This window comes from Rhea americana, unplaced genomic scaffold, assembly GCF_003343005.1.
Source record: "Rhea americana isolate MKP2758 unplaced genomic scaffold, rheAme1 scaffold_61, whole genome shotgun sequence".
NCBI classification, from domain to species: domain Eukaryota; kingdom Metazoa; phylum Chordata; class Aves; order Rheiformes; family Rheidae; genus Rhea; species Rhea americana.
Window position 1 is genome coordinate 1119873 of NW_028186768.1, and position 25598 is coordinate 1145470.

The window sequence follows — 25598 nt, forward strand, 5'->3', positions numbered from 1 at the left end:
TGCAGAGCTCACTCCAGGAAAACGATGTGGATGGAGTCATCACTGTTAGCYGTTTCTGAAAGGTTTCAGCTTCTGTTATTGTACTATGGTGTCTCATGGCTGAGTCTGTTTCCTCCTGGATGGGAAATTGGATTGAAATATTGAAAGAGTGACAGTAGATAATCGCCCTTTGTGAATTCASGAAGGGCAGCTCTCCTCCAAGGCTGGAAACAGCTACAACCACAGTAGCAATATTGCAGGTCATCTGCATCTCAATCTATCCTCAGTGTGATGGTGTGCACATATGTTGTGGGAGCACTAGGCATCATTGCTGGTTGGCAAACTATCTTTTCATCTTGCTTTCAAATAAGACAAGCTAGCAAATAACTCCTCTACTGGCTGCTGCTGTTCTCCAGTAGAGATCCTCTATGAGAAACATCAATATGCAGGACACTTTTGCCAATCCCAGAATAATATATATTGCCAATCCCAGAATAAYATATAGTACTATACAGAAAGTAGGCACAATTCTCTCTTTTTCTCCAGCTTGTGTGTGCATYAAGCATTAGCAATATCYGTCCAGTGAGGGACATTTTTCTCAGCTATGTAAGATGTATTTTGGATTGCGTTAGCTGGTGATGGTAGGTCATGATATCACAAGGTCTGAAGCTACCTGGGGAAGATGCAATGCTGCAGACAAAGGGAACAATCCTTTCTCTCTTTTTCTATGTTGTGCTTTAGGTAACAGAAACACGGACTGGCCCWCTGGGCTGTAACAGCTATGACAATCTGGACTCTGTGAGTTCTGTCCTTCTGCAAAGCACTGAGAGCAAACTCCATCTGCAAGGTAGGGAAGAGGAGAGAGGGGCAGGCAATAAAGGGAATTGGGGAGGGAATGAAAAGAAAGAGGGATGGCTTTGTTTCTAGTCTTYTTTTCTCCTGTTTGCTATGATCACTTTATGTGTTGTAAGTTCCTTGATGCAGGCTAGTGGCATCCTGTGGCTTCATATGATGGCTGGCACAACGTATTCATGCTTGTGACAGGGGCTGAGCTAAAGGCACATGAAGCCGGAGACTGGAGCCTAACAAAGTGCCTAGATACTTCAGGTGCCCAGTTACCTTCAAATTTTGATGGACTTCTGACTTCTGTATACACATACACTGATATAAACAAATATGACCTTTTCCATTAATATTGAAGGGACATACTGTCCATGTCTCTTTGTTCCTCTCAAATTGCTGATCTGTGTAAGAGGTTTGCAGATTAGCTTTTGGGACTCTCTAATGAACATAATCTTTGAGAAGAGTCGCAAAGGTTTTATTTGGAGGCTGGAAGCCATGGCTTCAGTCCCAGTTGGGGAGCTAGTCCAGAAGTCAACAGATAGAGGTCATGACTGAACTGATAAATAAATACGTGCTGGTTAGCAAGAAGTCAAATTCAGTAGGAGAAAATTCACTGGGTATGTAATTTACTAAGGTTATCCTCAAGTTTTTTGATGAAATAAAGAAATACGGGATTTAATTGCTCATTTGCCCAGATGGTTTTATTTCTGGAATCCTCATACTTGCACAAATTTTAATTTTTCAGATGAATGGGCTACATTACATCTTCCGCTTTGAATATAATTTGGCAAGTACTGTTTTAATCTTGGTTTCACAGAAACTGAGTTTCATTTACTGAGTCATGTTGCGGGGATATTATTATTATTGTTATCATTTGCCTTTAAAAATAATAGGTAAGTTGCTTTCACTGTTCTGGTGGTTATCTAAATCACTGAACTCTGSTGCTTACCTAATTAACAATAAACAAATTGAGGCTTTTTTATATACTGTGGTGGTGGCTAGTGGCAATCAAAACCTGAGGATGATACATCAGGTGCCTAGGTACCCAGAAAAACAGACAGACAGCTTGATCTATAGGTAGACAAACTGGGAAGTAAGTAAATCAATAGATCTCTACTGGGTATATGATGCTAAACWGAAGAAGCAAAAAAGCAAGGTGGCTGGGAGAGGGCAGGAGCTAGAGGAAGATTTAAGGGGGAAGTGAGATGCATGAGGCTGTACTTCTGATGGGAGGAGACAAAGATGTCATCTGTGGGTCCTCATGGATCAACCACAYGTGGATTTCATGGCATGACATGGGGCAGACGCAGACCATACCTGAGTGAAGGGAGACAGCAAAGGAGGGGGGAATGTGAGAGCTCTTCCTACTAGAACAAAGTGACCTTTCAAGCTACCCCTGAGTCTTTTCCAGCTAATCTGGAGTGTGGTTCTTGGGATAATTACCCAGGATCCTTCCGCTGCTCTGAGAGACCTCATTAGGAATTAGTCACAGGGCTGTAGGTAATGGATCGTGACCGAGTGTCCTCTGATCTGATTAGCAGCCGACCATGAGCTGCTGACAGAAATCCATGTTACTACCTTTGTGTCACTCTGGCTAGGAGGCCAGCTCAATAAAAGAGCAGCATGTTCATGACAGGGAGAATTTCTGCTTCCGAACTAGCTTGCTGCAGCCCAGCTCTGAATTTTCAGAGTCATATCCTATTGGAGCCGTGATGGTCAGACCCAGAGCCAAACTATCTTCACGCTTGTGTGCAGAGCTTGGGCAGCTCAGTCAGTTCTGAAATTTAGAGGTGGAACTGAATTTATGCAAAGTGCAGGGTGTGCAGTGGGGGCCCAGACTGGCCAGAATCACTAATTCATAAAGGAGTATCTGCGTGGGCCTGACATACATGTACGTCCAGAGTGGGTGCCTGCACTAGGGTATACGTAGAGGTGTATTTATCACAGTAGCACAGGAGGTTTTACCCTTTCCCTAGCACTGGTGGGGGCAGATCCCCCAGTCCTATGCATAGGACATTGCATGCTCATGCTACTCTCCTAAGAAGTGGGGGGGATCCTCCTGGGTGCCGGGATCTTGTGGGCGTCTGTGCTCACTCGCACTCCATTTACTCTTATCCCTGCAGCTGGCACAACGCCGTTCCTTCCACCTGCCTCGCTGTCCACTACGGCTGATGCACAAGCTGCCTGTGCTGCCTAAGAGAAAAATAAGCCAGGGGTGGGAAGGGGAAAATATGAACAACTCTATGGCAAACTGTTGAGAAACAGGAATTCCTTTTTCCTGGAAAAGACTTCTGGACTGAAATTTTAAAATTTGGCTGAAAAATCAACATTTTTAAATGTTCTGGGAAATTAAAATTCCAGAGATAAATTCTTTTGAGAAGTCAGACATTTTATGTTAATATTGTAGCATGGCACTATTTCAATAAGGTAAAATCCTTCTGTGCTATTATAAACATTGCAACATTAAACAGGACATATTGTGTATTGGGTAGCTTGTTACATCAAAATTGGTAATAGAATATTAAAATTCACATCACAATTAATATTAAAGTCTTCACAGAACTGGGCAGAATGACAAAGCAAAACATTTTAGTGAAATAAAGTGAGGAAATATGAAAAATGCATTTAGACCTTTCCCTGTCAAAAGCGCTTTCGGAGTCAACATGTTCTCACAGAATGCTTCAATGAAACTGCATTTTCAACAGAGAACTCTTCTATGGAAAAATGTTTCAAATAGCTCTAATTTAGAGCTGGGGAAATTTACCTCTTTTAATGTAGGAAGCCTTTTATATACAATCCAAAGCCAAACATTTCTCTCTAATAGTTTTTCTAGGTGAATTAAGGACATGTTCGCTTGTCAAACCCTTCGTATTTTCTCTGTAGTTATCTAAACCAAACCTACACTGAATCTGTTCTCTTCTTAATTTTTAAAGAGGAACTTTACACTTCAGAGTAGCAGAACTCCTCCTTCTGATCAGCCAGATACCTTCAAAAATAATAYATTCTGCCTAATGCTAGTTACCAGAAAACATGCTTTCCACACGTTAGCAGCTCCTGAGCCAGCCAGTGGAGGAGGAACGGCTACCTTGTGTACCCTGGGTTGGACTGAGGTGTTCCCCCTTACAAAAATGGTCCAGTAAGACCAATTAAAGACCTAATTTTTTAGGCCGGGTTGCCTCCTTGCTTGACTGCTCAGACGAGGTTGCTTTATCAGTAGAYGACACTGAAGGACTGAAAAGAAACATTTATGTTCACAATAATTGAAGAAAATTTGTAGAAAATGAAACAGTACCATGAGGTCTGAGGATGAGGCGGGCAGCAGGACTTCTCTGGTTTGCTTGTGAGGATGGCCAGCCACAAGGTGCTCCATGGGGCTGAAAATCTGTGACTATCCTTGAGACTATGGCTTTTCTGCTTYAAAAATGGCAACTGAGGCACTCAGAGCAGTGATTGCCACAAGTATGGCTTTCCTACATCCTCGTGTTTATAAAACTTATCTTGAAAATGGTTATTCACACATATTTTTTACCGATAGCTGAAATYAACTCATTTTCAGCAATATTTAGTCACTGAGCATGCTACAGAAATACATATGAATGATGGAAGAGGGTGTCTGGGCTGGGTGTGATGYTACTGTCCTGACAGATTTAATAYCATGCTAGGATCTGATCACAAGGATATTTGATATAAAAACATTGATTTGAGCATGCCTATGTCTGGGTATTTATGTATATGTCAAAGTACGAATGTGAAAGTAAGCACGGCTGTATTTCAGCAACCCTAACACCGATTTCTTCTGTAAGGAAATACCTAGCTGGAAGGTCTCTGAATAACACTCAATTCCTGCAGTACATTTACAGTTTGGARGTCATAGTTCTGTGTTTGCTGTATATACACTTGTGTTCTGATGAGCAGCTCAATTTGTGTGTATCACTTGTGTTCCTGGCCTAGGCCGTATTTGAGTAAGTGCTTCTTGTTAAATGCTCCAATTAGCTGCATGGATTTCAGTAGAACTGCTTATCTGTTTAAAGTTAAGTATTTATATAAGTGTTTTGCTGAATTGGGGCTAAATATATAGCAGGCCTGATTAACACTTAAACAAAGAGTCTTTTATGCTGCCATGTGAACATGAAATGATTTCTACAAGAGACAGTTTTCTTGGAAAGACTTTTTAGAAACCGTGAGCTTTACAGAGAAAAAGCAATCTGCATGAGACCCCCCTGCAGTGTCACGTGGGGCCAGGTTTTATTTTGGAGATTACAGGATATTTAGGTTTCTGTATGAACTGGGACACACAGTGTACRTCTCTGTGAACATCATCGAGTGCACAGTTGTCCTATATGAATGAGAATAAAGCTAGAAACCCCAAGCGAGAGTGTGCAGGCAAGTAGAAGCCTAGGTGTGACCAGGGCATCAGAGTATTCAGCTTTCAACAGCAAGTGCATTTCCTACAAGTTTGTTTCTTTTAACCCTCTCCCCTCTAAGGAGGTGGGAGGAAGCTGAGACCAGACAGCATGTTGGTGCTGTTATCCAAGTTAGAAATCAAAGAGAAATTATGGTGAACTAAGAGCTTGCGAGCATTTGGGCTTAACTTTCAAGGGCGGGGGCCAGGGCAGGCTGCTCCTCCAGGAAGCAAACAGTAGAAAGATTTATTCATGGAGCCTGGACCATGAATAAATAGAGTCAATGCACATCAAGGAGTTCAGGCGCCACTCCTGTGAGCTTGAAATTTCCACGAGTACACCAGCCTTCAGGCTCTCCAGGCTTCTTCTGTAAGTCACCATTCTCCAACAGCGCGGCATTTTCTTTCCATACTGAAGAAAAGCGAASAAAAGTTTTGGAGCCTGGCAGGTGGGGACCATCCCTAATGTCAGTGTGAAAGTTTGAAAAAGGAACATCCCTCTCTGATGYTAGCTTCAGAAAAATGCTTACCAGAGACCTCTGCTCTCTTCAAGAGGTCCTTCCTGAAGTCAAAAGTGGGGATGGTGGAAATGGTTCTTATTGAGAAACATCTCAGGAAAGACCAGAGGAGCTTCAAAATGCTACTGCTGCCTGATCCTCTTCAGACTAGCCCTGAGGTGTGTGTAGGGATTTTCTAAACTGTGATTGGCTCCTTGCGTGTTTCCTCTCATCCCCCCAAACCGCCACAGAAAAGGCAGTAGGAGCTCTACACCTCCTCCAAATACCAGGCCTGCAATSCTGCCTTGTGTATATGTCACAAACATCTTCTCCAGTTGAACATTGCACTGTGTTTATTCTGTCTGGCAGCTGCCATTGCTCTGCACTTGACTGAGAATTAGGTCAGACAACAGGGCAGCTCACTGCCACTGGGCATGGTGTTTACATAAACCATGCCCTGTGCACCAGCAGGAGGGGAGAAGAAGCGAAAGCCTCCTGTGCCTTCGCCACATTGATGATCCCCCYGTACTTGATCTCCCAAGGACCTTGGCAAGGTAGAATTGTCTCTGTGGAACCAAAAGCAAAAGGGTAATGGGGTCCCTGGGGCATTGCCCACAGCTTTTCTCTTGCCCGAGGTGAACATGACCYACAACAGACATGGGCCTGAACTCCTGAATGGAATCACAGCCCTTCTTGCTCTTTCTGCACAGGCTCATCCTCTGAATTATTGTCTTATTTTCATTCCACTCCAATGAGCTGTCAGCAACGGATACAGTAATTCAGTGCAAGAGCAACACAAACAGATGGGTAATTGACCCGCATGCCTTCATTACACTGGAGTTCAGCACTGCTGTTCAAGCCATAAACTCCTCTATCTGCCACTCTGAAATGCCTGGGCCTTTTACGAGGAAGGTGAATGGGCCAGGCTTGTTGTGAAAGGTTCACTCATAGTTTTTCTTCTCTCTGCCTCGTGCATTTCAGACACTGACGGAGTCTGACAAGCAGAACTTATCAGGTGCAAGGAAACAGCTGCGGATCCTAAAGGGCCTTAGGCTGCCTGTAGAGCGCCTAGAGATGGGGGCAAGAGGAGGACAGTACTGCAAAATGTGTGYGCTATATATAGGGCAAACACTTACACTGTTATTATATTCTCTGGTACCTGAGCACGAATACACCTACACTAATGCCTATACAGACAGATGGATACACAAACACTCATGATGGAGGGGGAGAGAGAGAGAGATCAGGATAGACCTCTTAGCTAATGTAAATCTTTACAATACCACTAAAATCATTGGCACTAAATCCATTTGCACTTTTATAGGACTTGGCAAGTAGCCTTCCTAGCAGGGAGTGAGCTGAAAAGACTCAGGTACCCAACTCCTCTGTTTATTCTGTGGCAACTGGGCACTTAACTCTGCAAGACACTTTCATAAATACCTCTCATATTATTTCTCTTTCTTCTGTTTCTCTTTCTTTCTTTCTTTCTTTCTTTCTTTCTTTCATCTTGTTTTCTCTTTCAGGGCATAGTTTCTTTGTTTCTGTAGTACCAAAACTGTTTAGTCTCTCTAAAAACAGGTCAGAACAGCATAATTCTTAGCACTGATCTAGCACTTGCTTGCAAGGTATTAAAAAAAAAAMCACTTGTCAATAAAGGGGGAGCACCTGTATGCTTTACACTGCAGTGGGATCCAGGACTGGGATCCTTACTCATGACCATTGGATCCTTACCCATGAGTGCTCCAGGAGAAATTCCCTAGTAGCTTCAATTCCCATCACTTTCCCAAGCTCTTAATGAAACAGGCTCTAAAAAAAGAAAAAGTCACTGGAAATGTGCTTTGTTTTTGTTTTTTTTTTTCACATCTCTGCTTCTTGTTTCTATGCCAGGTCTCCAGCTCATCTTTCCTCAGTATTTACAGGAGAAGTTTGTCCAATCTGCCTTGAGTTACATCATGTGCAACGGGGAGGGGGAATACATCTGTCGGAACAGCCAGTGCGGCTGCCAGTGTGCTGAGGAATTTCCGCAGTGCAACTGTCCCATCACCGACATCCAGATCATGGAGTACACGCTAGCAAACATGGCCAAGTCCTGGACAGAAGCCTATAAAGATCTGGAGAATTCAGGTAACAAAGCAAAACAAATTTCTCTACTGATTTCTTTCAAACAAAACATGACTGTTTATATCCATTAAGAATGCCTTTTTTTTTTATCTCTCATATAATGTTCTAGTATTCACAGAAATTAGAGTATATTGAGCCAAAAATAAGATCCAGGATGACTGTTTTTTTCGGTATACATGTACATACATACAAACACACACACACGCATGCACACACACACACATAATTCTATGTGTAAGGAGATATTTTACATGGAAAATTTTGTTTGATTAAAAATCTGATTTCTCATACCATATCAGCTCAGAATGTCTCTTTAATAGTCCTACAGGGAAACTTCCACAATATGAATGATGCAGAAATTGCTTTTCAGATTTGCATGAATGATTTATTCTGCTTTGGTGAAAGGCAATTCACAGAGAGAGCGCACAGGCCAGATGACACCTCATTTGAGACAGAGATGAGAAGTGACTTATCTCAGAAGGCTGGAGCATCTGCCCTATGAGGAGCGGCTGCGAGAGCTGGGCCTCTTCAGCCTGGGGAAAAGACTGAGGGGGGATCTGATCAATGTGTATACGGACCTGAAGGGAGGGTGTCAAGCGGATGGGGACAAACTCTTTTCAGTTGTCCCATGTGACAGGACAAGAGGCAATGGGCAGAAATTGAAGCACAGGAAGTTCCACCTGARCGTGAMGGGGAWTTTCTTCCCTGTGAGAGTGACGGAGCACTGGCACAGGTTGCCCAGAGAGGTTGTGGAGTCTCCTTCTCTGGAGATCTTCAAGGCCCGCCTGGATGCAACCCTGTCTAACATGCTCTAAGTGACCCTGCTGAGCAGGGAGGTTGGACTAGATGATCTCCAGAGGTCCCTCCCAACCTTACTGATTCTATGATCTCTCCTGTTGGTGTGAACATTTCTCTTCTGCCAGTGTAACACTGGGTGTTTCAGTGACATTTGTTCCACTTTGATGCTGGTATTGCCCATAGTAGGTGCATTGTAATGTTTATGCAATGCACTTTCAAGGGTTTGAAGTACAACAGTATCAGTACAATTGCATCTTTTCTTTTAGCAGCTGGTCTATAGTGGTCTATGAAGAAGCCACAGTGGTACTGAACAGAACTTAATAAAAAACTTTTCCTTGCTCTGGCTCTGACCTCTTAGTGTTAGCCAGTTCCTTTCCAACATGTTTTCTTTAATTATTGTTGTCAGAATTGTCCAGGTTTCCATGTTAGGAAAGAAGACTGTGAGGAAGGGAACAGTTAGCTCTATTCCAGGCCTTGAAGAAATTGTTTCTTTTGAAGTCTTYCCAGCAGAATTTTCTTTATGTTGAAGATCACCTTAAGTTCTTTAATGGTTGAAATGARGTGGCTTGTGATGTTCCCTCAAAGGGCTGTTGAGGACTGCTCCATACTTCAATACTTCCTGCTGGTGTTTTTGCTCCCGTACAGATTTTTATGTCTGGATAACACTGTTAGCCTAGTGCTTGGTGAGCCATATCAGAGTACTAGCTAATGGCACAAGGTAGGTGGCAATCTTGACAAGAGCTACAAGACACATACTATGGAGAGTCATGGGCCCTGGGGACTTCAAGCAGTAGCTCACTAGCTGAAGAGATCAATGGACCACATAGTCAGGGAGGTCTGGGAYGGGTACACCAGTGCAAATGAGAAATATGAATTTTGGAAGCCTCTGTTAGCTCAATACTGCACAGATTAGGATTCCTGGCAGTGCCTGTCAGCACAGCTCTGACACTAGTTATGCATTACTGGTAACTAACTTTGGCAGGGTAACATCACACAAGCTGCTCAAGAGCCACATGTTGGCTGTCACTCACCAAACCCCTTTACGTTTCCAGGAGATCTAAGCCAGACACTTGGAAGGTGAGAACCCTCTGGTCGAAGAAGAATTCCAGTCCCACAGTGATTATTTTACTGTTACACTAGGCACTTGTTGCATTTGACCTATGCAAAGACAATAGATAATTATATCCAGTATCTCTTCCCYTGAGATTTCAACAGTGGAAGGTGTTTTTCGTTTTCCATTTTAAAATGACACATTACAGTGCTATTCTCTGCTGCGCTGTGGCCATATTCCACCCAGGGCTGGAGGCTTTTCAGGAATAGATGGAGTTATTATCTTTATGTTAAAAGCTGTTGCATCTCATTCATCACTTTGTTACATGATGCATGAACCTATCCTTTGAGATGAAAGATGCTAGCAAAGATTATTATTATAGTATTACTATTTTGCTTCTTTGTTTTAATAAATATTCAAGATGACTGGAGGATTTTCTTCCAAATGAGAAACAAAAAATAAACCTCTAATGACATCTGAAAGCCTTTCCAATAAAATGGGGTGAAAGGCACGACTGCTGTGAAATACCATTTGTGCAGGAATTTGCTAATAGCCTGAAAGATCTATATTCTGTTTCTGATCTGTGTTGAATTCTCATGTTAATTTGAGAAAAACAYGCAGGAGCAAATCGAAAGTTGGTGTGACTTGGGATAGCATCTTCCAAGTCAGAAAGGCTGCAGTGAACTGGTATTGTTTTAGATGAGTTCAGGATCAGTTCTTAGTCCTTCTGTGCTTCATTGCTTCTGTGTAAATTGAGAACTATAACACTGCCCTATTCTGTCTTGGCATTTTAGTACGGCTGGCCAAAAAAATCTGTATTAGAAATGTGACTCTGGATTTTAAAATAACCTTTTGATTAAAAGTCATGTGGGTTTTTTTTTTTTTTCAATACTAATGTTTTCTGATTTTTTTTTTAACTGAAGACAAGCACCAGAAAAATTAAAGTTTCATCTCCAAAACAGGGATGTTTGACTTGGCCATTTCACCATTGTGCCACCACTCTTCTCCAGGGGTGGGTGCCTCACCCCAGCATCACCCACCATGCCGAGTCACCGCAATGGGACCCCTTCCCATCGGGGACCTAGTGAGTCAGCAAAAAGAGGCATCATGGTGCATCCTGGGAGATGCAGTCCTAGCCATCATCAACATTTGCAGTGCAGATAGATRAAATAACAACAAATGCAAAGAGCCCTATTAGTTAACAGGAAACAGTCTGGGTCAAGGATGAGCTGTTCCCAGAAAGGTACAAGGCTTAGCACAGTGCAACTGCAGTCTCAGTTGAGGCCTTCAGGGATTGTTAAAACATAAATAAATAATGAAGAAACTGCTCTTTGGGGGAATTCTTTTTTCTTATGTTTTGCCCTTTTTTAAAACAACCCCATTCAGCTGTTATTTTGCCAGATTTCTTTGCTCATTTGTTTTCCCCCCAACGTTGCACTGCAGTATCAAAATGTGCACACTGCACTGAAATTTCTCCCTTAGCCGTCTCTATGAAAAATGTAGCACATTCATCATCAGAGGGAAAAGAGCTTGGTCTTTTGCACAAACAGGCTTTTGAGGAAATTGATTTATAAGGGGCGGGAAGCAAATGCAAGGCTTTTACTGCTGAAAGGTACCAGAAGTAATCAGCATGGTCAACAGAAGCAATTATACATGATGATAGTTTCAGAGGACCGCTGAACGGGAGAGAATCATTTTTGGGAAGGAGAAGGGCACTGAAAGCAGCATTATAAATAGAGTGAAAACCTGAGAGATGACTGAAAAAAAAAAGTCTCTGTTATCTTTGGGAAAGAAAGGAGACAAGCAGATGTCCTACGGATCTTGATAGTGCAATAATGATAATTATTTTTATTAGATGTTCAGTTTCACTGTGGTTACAAGTAGGACACGAACCTCCGTTTACCCATGCATATAATGATCTTACTGACTATTGCATACATAAGTATGAATTGCAGRTCATTGAACAATAGGAAATATTTCATGCAAATATATATAATTATATGAATTCAAGTATATGAACTTTGTACCATAGGTTCCAAATCATCTCTTTTAGTTTCCTCCAACTCTTCTATATTATAGCTCCTTTTTTTTTTTTTTTTTAGAAGACATCCACCTTTTAAAGTTCCCTTTTGCTTCTAAAATAGGATGCAGAAAATATAAAAAGAAAATGAGAGAGGGAAGAAAAAGAACACGGATAAAGGAAACGAATGGCTGCATCCCTCCTTGGGTAGTTTGTGGTTTTTATGGGGGGCACTCAAGTCCAAGTGTTAGACGATCACCAACACTAGATCGGGTCAGCCCTCATTTCGTCCAGTGGAATCTAAAATAAGAAATTCCTCAGCCTCTCTGCAGCTCTCTGTTCCAATGCCACATTACCCCTAAGTAAAGCAGATTTTCAGTATAGAACTTCCACTTCTCAAGCTGCAGTTTGTGTGTTTCCCCTTGTTGTATCACCTGTCTTGAATAAGAAGAGCTTCTCTCCTTCGTACTTGTAACTACCTTTCTGGCAATTGTGGGCTCTAATTAGATTACCCCTTGGCCTCCCCTTCACCAGATTAAGGACACCTGCCCTTATCGGACATGTGCTCTGGGCCAGTGACCAGCCTGGTGGTCCCCTCMGCTGTGTCTTCCCCAGGTTCTCAACACCCACATTATATTTGGTGGGAGCTTAAAACTGAACGGAGCTGTCCAGATGCAGCCTCCATAGTGGCAAGAAARGGGGGATACTAACTTCCCTCAAACTGCTGGAATAACTCTTCCTAATYTAGCCCAGTATGCAATTTGGCATGTTTGAAATGAGAATGTAGTGCTGTCCACAGTAACCCCCAGGGACCTCTTCAGCAGCACTGCTCTTCAGCCAGTTGTTTCCAGATGTGTATTCATGAGTGAGGTTGTTCTGCTCTAGTGCAAACTTTAACGTTCTCCTTTTTGCACTTCATGAGATTTCCACTGGCCCACTCCTTGAATTTCTCAAGGTCTCAGTGTGTCAAATATAGTTTTCTGGTATCAAAAACTGAGTTATTTTCTACTGAGAAAGGTGGAACCATCTGCCTTTTCCTTATGAAGATGTCCCAGTCTGGTAATCAGAGTCTAAGCAAACGAATCTTGATTAGGATAAAAGGGATGGTTGTAAACAGAAGTGGTACCAGAATTTCTGTTCTGTCAGACACACACAAACCCTACATAATGCTTTTTCATTCACAAACAAAATCAAACAGAAATAAAGTGATCACAAAACAACATTTAACACCACATTTATGGATCAATTAGATTTTTCCTATTGCTAAAATTGACACATTTTATTCTGATTTTAGACCTGAAAGCAATTTTATTTTATTTTCATTGTTACATAAACCAACTCATTTAACTTCAAATGAAGAATCAGAGTGCTCTTTTTTTAAAAAAAAGAGAAAGCAGGACATTTTAATACAATCCAAACCCTTCCTTTGGGGATTTTTGTAAGCTTTTTTGYTTTTTTTTTCTTTTAATGACATAGCCACAATCATTTGACTTCAACAACAAATGGTATTTTAGTAGCAGCTGAAAAACAATTTAAATAAGAACTCTTTAACTGACAATAATTACAATTCTCTGTTTCTATATTCATAACCCCTAGACTATAATCCCAAGCTCGAGGGAATTTGTTCTGTTTTCGTCTCCACCCTATACACATTAACCATATTGTTTCACCCTTATATTCTTCGGGTTTCATTTCCCATATGGGAGCATTAACAGACATGGAATTAGGGGGCTTCCTGGGGGAGAATAACAGACCAGTAAATTAATGGACATCAGCTTCCTTTAACAGAGCACTGATGGCCTTGTACATCATTACTATTCTTCCATTCTGCTAATTAAAAGCTCCGTAATTTCATTATAGTTCYGATCACTCTTTTCCTCCACATGCTTGTGTGTTCCAGATGAGTTTAAATCCTTCATGAAAAGGCTACCTAGCAACCACTTCCTGACCATTGGGAGCATCCACCAGCACTGGGGGAATGACTGGGATCTTCAGAACCGGTACAAGCTCCTGCAGAGCTCCCTGGAAGCCCAGCGTCAGAAGATCCAGCGCACTGCCCGCAAACTCTTTGGCCTCAGTGTCCGGTGTCGGCACAACCCTAACCACCAGCTGCCTAGAGAAAGGTACTGTCATTTGTCATTGGAGATAGTGTGGTGCGATGGGTGACTGAGGGCACAGCCTGGGCTTAAATGTAAACCTTCCTCCCAGCCACAGGTTTTGGCTTTAGGATGTGCTAACATGGAGTTTTGGGGACAAATGGTAAAGTCTGGGAGAGGGTTGAGAATATTGGATATTTAAGTAGCCTTTATCATGGACTCAAGCACAGCCACATCTCCCCTGCTTGGTCATACCTACCCAGGTGGCACACACATATCCCATAGCATCCTGCAAAGATATTACAAGGCTGATGTCAGACAGCCAAGCTGACCAAGCTCTTTTTTAGGTCTTGCATCACATACCACAGCCAAGCTTTAAGCATCTATTTGCTGTTAAAGTATAAATACAAAGCACGAGATACTTCAACTTGTTCTTGGGTTGTGCTTCAAGGAGAAGCTTTGGATTCACTTGGAGTAGACAGTCTCTTTTCTACAAAATGTGGCATGAACCTGCAAACCTGCACAGACGAATCCCAGCAATGTTGTTATGTATGGAGAGAGTAGGTTTTCTATTACAGCTAAAGTAACTATCGATATCCAATAGTCACCTCCTGATGACTCGTCACAGCCCTGTCCTGCAGCTGGTTTTAGGTCTGCTTCCAATCATTTTTGGAGACCTATATCTGTGGATTTTAAATAACATTTTTTGATATTTCTTTCTATGTYGTCTGGAACCAAGTGACACTCAAAATCTTGGAAAAAAAATGAGTCCAAGTACCTGTTCTTCCATGCTTCTCTGGGAAAAATCTGGCCAGGTTAAAATTTGTAGATGAATCGCTTTTTCACTCCCTTTATTAGCCAATATTCAGGCTTAAGAGAGAATTAACTGACTGACTGGTGTCTCCTGTTATCATCCTGCCCACTGGACACTAAATAGGTTGAGTTTCCATTTGCCATTGTGCAGCTCAGGAAACTCTTCCAGGGCTTAAAAATCTCTTTAATTACCAAGCATTTTCATGTTGTTGGACAAAGATTTGGTGGAGTTACTASGGATGAGGAGAAATAGATATTAAGTTTAAGAGATTATGAAAGAAAGTCTTTGGAGAACTTCCTAAAATTGGGCCATTCCTGCCAACTGGCTGAGCTGCTAAAAACAAGCCAACTCGTAGAGGAGCCACAAGCATGTCCAGACATTATTTTGAGTTGTGCCACAACCACAACAACAAAGTGAAGCAGCAGCTAGCAGATATCCAGCCAACCATGTTGCTGCAAAGCTTTCACATAAATATGTCTTAGGCATTTCTCTTCTATTTTAAAAAGCCAGCCAGGCAGAAAAGGAGCCTCCAACTAATACTATCAAATCTGGGGGAAGGAGGACGAAATGGATGATGGCAGCTTTTTTCTTTTCTCTTTTCTTTTTTTTTTTTTTTTTTTTTNTTTTTAAGCATCTGTTCTGCTGGTTGGCTTTGCTTATTTATTTATTTTTCTTTTTAATCAGCTCAGGTACAATCTATAGCAAAAATATATCTTTGTTTTGGGGGACACCCATCAACTTCTTCCTCTCCCCGGATCTGATTAACCTTGAGGGATAATAATTCAGAAGAAAGGAAAATTATTCATAAATACAAATCACCCTTTTGTATGGCTTAACCTCCTCTTCTGGTCTGGAATCCCAGCACTGTGCTACATTTTTGTCACAGCAGATGCCTTTTAAATGGGGAAACAGCTCTGCATTAATACGAAGCTCCCGGTTCCTAGCATTGCCAAGGGATCATGTGTCTTCTGTGAGCAATGAGAAACTAATGTAACCTAAGTCTCACTCATAGCCCTGACTGAACGTCATTTTTTTTCGCTGTAGTTTGGATTATCAGATTTTAAAGTTGAATGCAAAACTGCTTGACTGTGACCTTTGAAGACTTTTTTTTTTTTTTTTTTTTTTTTTGTGAAAAAATGACTGATGTTCTTGATTTGTTTAAGCCAACACCACCAGGCATATCATCATTTCTTCCCTTATTTGTCATTCTGCATTTGTAGGTAGTCAGGGGAGGGGCGCAGTAGACAGATAGGTAGCAGAAAAGGTATGCATTTCATCATTCTTTTCATGGGGCTCGGAAATACTCTAATTTTCTAATTGTTACTGTACAGAATGACAGAGGCTTATCAAGCACGCCAGTGGCTTTGAAAGGATGGAAAGGTTCTATTAAGAGCAAGCTTCTCYCTCTGTAATACAGATAATAGTAAGCCTATATTATATATTCAGAAGTAATGTAAAAAAAGAGAAAAAGGACTGCTGTTGTTGCCCTCAGGGAAAGAGGTGGTGTTTCTAAAGAAAAAAAAAAAAATAAGGATTGTGGTAATTAGGATGATTCTCCATGACCTTTTGTAAGAGTGTGTCTGTCTGTCTCTCTCTATATGTACACACACACTCTATATATATATACACACACACATATTTTTTAAAATAAATTTGCTCTGCACTGCTTTTGCTTAAAAGCACCTCTTTGCAGGCAAGTTTGTTGGTTTAAAAAAGAAACCACTCCTTAGTTGTTAAAGTTTTGCTGTTGAATGAGCACCTACAGTCATATTTTAAAACACTGAATATAAAATATAAATAACATTCAAATGAGGGGAGGGGAAGAGGAATCTGTTCTGGGCTCCAGCCTTATTGTCAGTAGTTGAGAATATACCTCACAGCTGTTGAGAATGAAAACTGCAGCGCGTACTTCACTGCCCAAAACAGAAAGCGCAAAGGTATCTCCACAGCAGTTAGAGTTGGTTAAAAAGTAAGAGGTGAGATTGCAAAGGAAAAGTTGTGAAATCCCTACCTTTTTTTTTTTTTTTTTTTTTTTTTTTTTTTTTTTTTTTTTTTTGCATCTGTTCTGCTGGTTGGCTTTGCTTATTTATTTATTTTTCTTTTTAATCAGCTCAGGTACAATCTATAGCAAAAATATATCTTTGTTTTGGGGGACACCCATCAACTTCTTCCTCTCCCCGGATCTGATTAACCTTGAGGGATAATAATTCAGAAGAAAGGAAAATTATTCATAAATACAAATCACCCTTTTGTATGGCTTAACCTCCTCTTCTGGTCTGGAATCCCAGCACTGTGCTACATTTTTGTCACAGCAGATGCCTTTTAAATGGGGAAACAGCTCTGCATTAATACGAAGCTCCCGGTTCCTAGCATTGCCAAGGGATCATGTGTCTTCTGTGAGCAATGAGAAACTAATGTAACCTAAGTCTCACTCATAGCCCTGACTGAACGTCATTTTTTTTCGCTGTAGTTTGGATTATCAGATTTTAAAGTTGAATGCAAAACTGCTTGACTGTGACCTTTGAAGACTTTTTTTTTTGTTTTTTTTTCCCCACCTGCTCTACTACCTTATACTTTGAACTAGCAGGGGTAGCAAACATTAGGGAAAATAACCTCTGCAATGATATTTGTCTTTTAAGAATCATACTGGAAGTTCTGGAAGAGGGTTGACGTCCATGGGAAGTTGGGAAGGGGAAAGAAGAGAAATCAGTATCTCCTTAATGAAAGGGAAAGTAATGAAAATTCAAACCAATGACCTTGCTACTAACTTTCAGCTTTTAAATAGTGGCTCATTCTAGCTTCCTTCTGCCCTGACTTCTCTTGGTAATATTCACAAAAACTCAGAGCCATCAAAGGTGTGTGTTTTAAGAAGTTACCTCCTGTCAGCTGAAGCAGAGTAACTGGTCCTGCATATATTCTTATCCTGTCCCAGCTGCAAGATAAAATGGGTAGTTTATACTACTCTTCCTCTAACTTAATCACACTTCCCACTGTCACGTTTGTAGCCAATACCCAGCTCTGCCCTGGATTCTGCATTTTCGTTTAATTATGTCCTTTACTGCTGCCATCAGCAGATGGTAGGTAGCCTTCATTCTTTCATTTTTGTCCTATTTGTGCCTTTGTTGAATACCACCACACACACACACACGAAAAAGCCTTCTTTATCTTGATCTCCTCCCATCCTTCCTGAACAAAGTTGATCTGGGGAACAGGAAAATTATTAATTTCAATTGCAAGATCTTAGCTGAGACTCCTTTCTTGTTTTGMTCTGCCAACTGTTAGAGTAAGACAAGGAGGGAAGGCTAGCAAGATTTTTTTTTTCTAAGACAGGGCACACCAGCTGGACTAGGATATCATGATCTGACTTCAATTTTGGGGGGAGGTCTCCTGCCATACTGCCTAGCCTATCCAAGTAACTTTCTGTGTTGATTTATTTCTGCCTGTCTTCTTTTCATGGCGGTCCTTAATACTTCTGCATTGTAATGATTTATTAGAATCATATATTGCAGGGCCAGATACAGCTGCAGTGTGGACAGATGAAAAATCGGTTCTGCACAACCACTACTGAATCCAGAGCCCATACAGGGCAGGGACTGCAGTTGCAGCTGCCCTTCTGGGATAGCTGCACCTATACAAATAAATATTCATGTAGATCAAATTTTGCCACGTGTAGGAAGGATCCRGACTCTGGCAATCCTTGTCTCATGAACTCAGCAGCACTACCAACATGTAAAACTTGTTTCAGAGAGCACAACATCAAGCCAGCACTGCACAATATATTGGGAATCTTTCTGTGCATCAGTGAGTGCATATGGAAATTGAGAGTCACATTCACTTGCACACAGCTGGAATTGAGATCTGTGAATGGCAGTTTTTCCAGTGTGTGTTTGACTGTCATTTGTATATGCAGGTGTACATGGCTATTTACAGCCACAGTAAAGTGGTGGCAGTATGTGCACACAGGCATATCGCTGACATGGYTGAATACCTTATCAAACCTGTCTCAGAAACCATCTTAAGGCCTAATACAAACATGCCCACCTCACCCAGAAGCCCAGTCCCACAAAGGGCAACAAAGGTAACCTTGGAAAAAACTGTGAGAATTGGGGAAATATCATTCTTACCACATGGAGAGGAGTTGTGATGCAGATAGGGCACCTCACTGAGCTGGACCTTTATCTTCTGTCTTCAGCACCAGCCCGCTGCCTCAGCCCTTCCTTTTCTTGGTGTCAGTGAGTTTTCCCCCTGCCCTTGTCATGGTAGAAATGGGAGCTAGGAACACAGCTTGGAGCTGCAGTGGTTGTTCCCTTCAAGGCAACCACTGATTTTGCACTATTGTCATCAATCCACATCATGCAAAGGGGCGCCATGCAGGAACCCTGTGCTTCACTTAAGCATCCCCTGCCTCCTACTAAACCTGTACAGTCAGTATATGTATGATCAGGAGCTTGCTTTGGTTTTACTGCACTCTTCATCTGCTTGTCATCCCTCAGCTTTATGCTTAGATTAGCAGCAGAGAGTCTAGCCTCTTTTAAAGAGGTCCTCAGGGGACTCAAACTGGGCTCCCAGCACTCTTTGGAGAGTCAAAACCAGAATCTGGGTACCTTGCTAAATTCAGGCCCACCTGGCTGGCTTTCCAAACAGGAGTTGCAAGGCTTCACATGGGGGAAAAAAAATATATTGTAGAAGTAGCACGCAGAAATTCACCTGAAAGCAAAAGGCAAACTCAGGCTGGTTTCGAAAGTGCTCATTGCTGTCAGTGACCTGTTTTGCAGTCACACTTTTTGCAGAGCTATCCCCTTCTCTCTGAAGCAGGCCTGTCTTAGAAACCAGGAGGTGTCCTGTGCACRCTTCTAAGAGCCAGGCTGGGTGGCACCATCACTCACTACAGTAGGTATTTATAGAGGCCAGTGCCTTGCTCCCAAACYTCCTGGCTTCCCTCTGTCTTTTCCAGGACAGGTGCTTGCAGGAGAGCACCTATTAGCTGCAGATAGGAGACAGAGACCTTGGAAGCTCTGTACTACAGGAGGAACAGCAAACTATCCTTTCACTARTCTAAGGCTTCATAGTTTTCCTACTGAAACTTCATATGCTTCATAGTTTTCCTTCTTTTTTTTTCCTCACTCTGTCCTTCTCAGTTTTTTCTTTCAATTTCTTTCTCTTCCTTCTCTGTGTTTTCTCTTTTCTTTCTTGCCAGCGCTCTGTATGCTGCTCATTGCTGTTATTTTATTTTTTCCCTCTTTCTCCATCCCTGTTCCTCCAGTCCACTATATTTCTCACTTTTCCTTTTTACCTGCATAGTCTCCTTCTTTCTGCTTCTGCTCCTTRATTATTTCTTTGCTTCCAGCTCTTTCCTCTGTTTTATACTCTCATCCCTCCACTCCCTCCCCCTAATCATCTTGCTTTTCTTTGCTGCTGTATCATTTAATGCCTTCTTTGATACAGCCTACAGCTTAATGATTATTCGGAGGTCAGGCTATGCAGGTGCCATGAATTTCACTAATCCAGCTCTGAGAGCCTCTGTCCATAATCACTCCTCCCGTTCTACAGGGACTGAATCCTAATTTGTCATTAGCCAGTCCTCTCACTGCAGTGCTACCAAGAACTTTTTGCCCAGAGGAGACAATGAAGTATTCATTAGCTGGGGGGGAAAGACGGAGGGGAGGGAGTGAGGCGGCTGAACGCGGCGTTCTGGTGAAGACTGCTGAGAAAGGAATCGCTGTGCTGAGATTTCCCAGAGGGTAGAGAAAGGGGGGGAGGAGGCAGAAATGCAGTGTGGCAAGGGGGTTATACAAAACCCGAACATGGGTTACGGTGTCATTCRTTAGGGGTTGTTTCAGGGCTGCAGAATGTGGAGGTGACAGCACTGAAATAGCAATTATGGGAGTGGTGGGGCCTGGGAATGGGCAAGTGTGGCTGCTTGTTAAGGGGRGAGGCTGTAAGAGGAGGTTAATTAACAGCAGGTTTTTAAAAGAAGCCATTTGAGTAGCTTCATCTCTGGACTTTTCTGTTTTTATTGCTCTCTGCATCACAAGCAGAGGTTACTTCTGGTTTAGCCCCAATCCCTTTCAAAGTCTGTTTTTGGTAAGTGGGGGGATTGTCAGTGACATGGAAAGGAGCTGCTGGAGCCTAGGAGTTGTGCTGACTTTTAGTATCTGATGGCACTTCAGCCTCTGGCATGGCTTTGTCAGCTCCATTCCCTACTCTGTTACCAGGTCTGAACTTTCTCCTTGCCACACTGATGGGAACCTTGGCAGAAGGATGGGCCAGTCTCAACTCTTAGGCCAGTGTGAAGAGAGAGGATTGAGATGATCAGTCCCCACCTCAGAGCTATTTCTTAGATGGTTTTATTCTCCACTGAAGAAGTAAACAGCAGATGTAGAATAAACTCTAGCAGCAGACTGGAACAGCTCACAGATGCTAGAAGCAGAGCATGAATATTTTGAGAGCTCTGCCTCAGATATATCCATGAAAGCACTGTGGCCCCAATATGCCAACACTGAAGAATCTGTGAGGCTATGTGATGCTAATACTTTCCTCTTTCCACTTGTAGGACAATACAGGAATGGCTTACCCGGGTCCAGTCCCTGCTCTACTGCAATGAGAATGGGTTCTGGGGGACCTTTCTGGAAAGCCAACGGAGCTGCGTATGCCATGGTGGCACGAGCCTGTGCCAGCGTCCCATCCCCTGCATCATTGGGGGCAACAACAGCTGTGCCATGTGCAGCCTTGCCAACATTTCTCTCTGCGGCTCATGCAACAAGGGCTATAAGCTTTACCGGGGTCGTTGCGAGCCTCAAAACGTAGACTCGGAGCGCAGTGAGCAGTTCATCAGCTTTGAAACGGACTTGGACTTCCAGGACCTAGARCTGAAGTACCTGCTGCAGAAAATGGACTCTCGCCTGTATGTGCATACTACCTTCATCAGCAAYGAGATCCGCTTAGACACCTTCTTTGACCCCAGGTGGCGCAAACGTATGTCMCTCACTTTGAAGAGCAACAAGAACCGGATGGACTTCATCCATATGGTGATCGGGATCTCCATGCGAATCTGCCAGATGCGCAACAGCAGCCTGGACCCTATGTTCTTTGTCTATGTCAACCCATTCAGTGGGAGTCACTCTGAGGGCTGGAATATGCCCTTTGGGGAGTATGGCTACCCACGCTGGGAGAAAATCCGCCTCCAAAATAGCCAGTGCTACAACTGGACCCTGCTACTGGGCAACCGGTGGAAAACCTTTTTCGAGACCGTCCACATCTACCTACGGAGCCGGACTCGGCTGCCTTCCCTGCTGCGTAATGAGACTGGCCAAGGGCCCGTGGACCTTTCTGATCCCACCAAGCGTCAGTTCTACATCAAGATCTCAGATGTGCAGGTGTATGGCTACAGCCTGCGTTTTAATGCTGACCTACTGCGCAGTGCTGTGCAGCAGGTCAACCAATCGTACACGCAAGGTGGGCAGTTCTATTCTTCCTCCTCCGTCATGCTCTTGCTGCTGGATATTCGGGACMGAATCAATAGACTGGCGCCTCCCGTAGCCCCGGGGAAGCCCCAGCTGGATCTGTTCTCTTGTATGCTCAAGCACCGCCTGAAACTCACCAACAGCGAGATCATCCGTGTGAACCACGCTCTAGACCTGTACAACACTGAGATCCTCAAACAGTCGGACCAGATGACAGCCAAACTCTGCTAACCCGGACTTTTCAGTGGACACATTGGTGACTGATCCTTTTGCTGTAAAAAAATAAAAGAGAAAAAAAAGAGAAAAAAAATGAAAGAAAGAAAGAAGAGGGGGAAAAAAGAAAAGAAAGGGGAAAACAAAATTTGTAAAATGTAATTAATATACAAAAGAGAAAAAAAGAGGAAATTCTTCATTTGTTGAAAACTAAACCCGTTCTAGCAGCTGTATAAAACTGTCAGGCATGTTCGTTATTTCTATAATCCATCATAAAAGGGTAACACACCTTACTCTCTCTTGACCTTGAGGGTGTTGCTTGCTAGGCCTCAGGGGCAGCAGAMGTAAATAAAGGGAGGAGCAGAGAGAGGGGCAAATTTCTGTACTGAACTGTAAAGATTTCTGCTATGCAGGTGCCAAGACAAAGAAACAAACAAAAAAAATCAAAGCAAACAAAAAAGTTATATGTAAATGTAAAAGAACTGCCATTACTCCTAGTGGGAGTAAATGGTCAAAGATAAAAGATATTTCTTCTGTTCAGATTTATGCCAGCTTTATGTTAAGTTATTCACCCAACRTGTGCTGAGCTTTGCTGGAGGACAGAAGGCGATGGCAGTCTTTTGAGAGTAAAATGTACACCTTATCTGTGGGAAAATACATAAGGGGTAGAGGGAGGGTGCAGATGGGAGATTTCTCCATCCATCTCAGAAGGTTTTTTACCAGAGGCAGAACCTCAGCTCTTACTAAAGAGTGGGACACATCTGGCAGGGATGCAGCCCAGGGGCAAGCTCTCTCGGCAATTTTGGCTCTATTTTATGCCTGGCACCAGACTGCCACTGCCTTCAGCGATGCAATTTAACTCCTTAAGGATCAGTGCCTGTAAATCCCACTGAGTCACTTCTCTTCAAGCTGTCTCAAGTGGAATCCCCGAAATGAGACAACCAAAATCATCTGCCACTTTGGAAAATCTAGACTTAAAAGTAAACCTTTGCTTCCAGTTCAGGGGTCTCCAATAACACTACAAAACTCTCATCACCACAAAAACCAAAGCACAATGCAAGAAAACACATGCCCAAGGAAAGGTGGAGAGTTGAGGGGTACACATGTCATTTTAGCTCTTTAAAGAAGGAAAAATCATTGTTACTACTTTGTTTCCTTGGCTGTGAATAATATCCCTGTTTCACTTGCAAGTTCTTTGTCCACAAAGAAAATATAGATAACAGATGAGTAAATTTTATCAAATTAACTGCAATATTAGTAAAAGGGGAAAAAAGACAAAATAACCAAATCTACCCTGAATTTAGAAGCCAAATTAAAATGGTTTATCAAAAAAATCAAACATTTTGAAGTGTGTGTGCATGTGTATGTGTGTGTGACTTTAAAAAGTATATATGTATGATGGAGTGTATAAATGTAGGATCACCTGAACTGGATGATAAACCTGAACAGCGGGAGGAGAGGAGTGGGGTGTTTCTCTTCATTTCACTTTGTTTTAGTTAAGGTCCTTTGTGAAAATTGCTAGTGCTACCAGAATTTCTCCCCTCCAAAAAGGGAAAAATAAGTATTTCATCCTACCCACTTCCAGAGCTGGAAAAATATCCTAGTAAAAGTCAGGTCTGAGCAGGCTGGATGGCCCTGACTCAAAGCCCAAGGTCCAGATCTGGCTTGAGATTTAACATGTTGGCTTGATAGTCTCATACAAATTTTGAYGTCTCTTGTTTAGAGACTTTGGCTCAGATTCCGAGAATAACATCAGTTCTTTTGGAAAGAGATACATGTATTGTGGTATTATTCATGTGACACCAGGGACAAGGGCAATTAAGTTTGGTTCAGGTTTAATTTAATTCCTGGCGTTTTGCTTGATGGTCATCACAGCCAGGAAGAAATTAGATACTATAAGAAAAATGTACCTTTATTGAATTCTCTTGCTAAACCAGCAACGRAAGCTGTAAGAGAAATTATCTGGATAGTTACTAAGAAAACCAAAAGGAACCATAGTCCAGAAACACACCTGAGTCTGTCCATCAAAATGAGGGGAAGCAWCGTCTGAAGAAGCGGGTGAATTCAACAACGAAGTTGCTTCTATGGACATCCATCCACAACAGTTTGTAGTCACTTTTACTTTTGGTTTTCTCTAACTCACACTGAGATCTCTTTCTATCTCTACTGACAGTTCATGTAAGAGGTTGCAAAGTTGACTAATTTTTCTAGTTTGTTTATTTGTTTGTTTTTTGTTTGATTAGGTCTTTCCCTGTGTAGTAGAGGTTCATGTTCATAGACCCATCATCCATACAGGTTGCTTTACAGTTGTCACCTTTCCATGTCAGCTTTCTGATAAGTGAAAATTCCCTAGCAATAGTATGCATGGCAGTTAGTTTTAAGCAAATAGTAGACAGTGTTCATGGGGAATGAATGTCAAATTTATAATTATGAGTGGAAATGATGTTCCTGACAGTTACACCCRTCCAAGCAGGGAACAGAAATATACTGTTTAATTTACATGTATGGCCCAAAGAGCTGACATTGAAAAGAAATATAACTATTGCACTAAAAATTCTGCACATTACTTTTGAACAACCTATAGCCTGAGATGCTTTCTGCTTGCAATGATGTGATCTGCTCATTACTGAGAAAGTGAATGTGCTAACACAAAATGAAATTTATTTCATGAATTGCTTTCCTAGGAGGTAAGTAACCATCTCCAGTCACTAGCACCACYGAAGTTGCAATTAAATCTCACATCTCCTGGGTCACGAATAACACATCAGCTAAGTCTTTCCCTGTATATGTGGGATTGTTAGGGATCACATTCATTGCTCTCATGTACCCTTGGCAATGTCTTAGGATGATCAGCCTTTSTGGCTTTAGTTATACTGGGCTTCAGCAGCAAGGGGGCAATACTGGGAACTTTAACAAGACTTTTGGTGCCCCTAGGACTTCAAATCACTGTTGTCCAGTCAAGATCCAAGTAATGGTAGACAGCAATGTAGTTAAAGTGGCAACAGCTGACCTGTGCTAGTATTTCAATTATGGTTTGGAGAGGTGAAGCTAGAGCGCAGAAAATTCACGCAGATCATTCTGGGGAGATAGAAAGCAGTTTGATATAGATACACTGTCAGCATATAAAACTTAATTGGGAGCTCGTGATGTTGCAACAGAGTGATGTGGAGTCTTTGTGCAGTATACTTGTGTGGTGATGCTGCAGCATGGCTGGATGACACTGTGTGCTGGAATGAAGACAAAACGTCATAGATCAATTCTCTTGTCCTTTGGTGTAGGGGAAAATGAAGCTATCTGAAAG

The 25598-nt window shown here is 42.2% G+C and overlaps 1 protein-coding gene across 2 annotated transcripts in view; it reads left to right on the top strand.

The window, feature by feature from the left end:
• The window catches only part of BRINP1 (BMP/retinoic acid inducible neural specific 1), a 90853-nt gene extending 67789 nt beyond the window's left edge, over positions 1 to 23064 (top strand). For both annotated transcript variants that reach the window (XM_085320090.1, XM_085320091.1), the window contains exons 5-8: positions 721 to 826; positions 7609 to 7845; positions 13612 to 13834; positions 21175 to 23064. In XM_085320090.1, the coding sequence (XP_085176216.1) occupies positions 721 to 826; positions 7609 to 7845; positions 13612 to 13834; positions 21175 to 22315 (1707 nt within the window). In that variant the 3' untranslated portion in view covers positions 22316 to 23064. The remainder of the gene's footprint in view (positions 1 to 720; positions 827 to 7608; positions 7846 to 13611; positions 13835 to 21174) is intronic.
• Positions 23065 to 25598: the final 2534 nt, after the last annotated feature.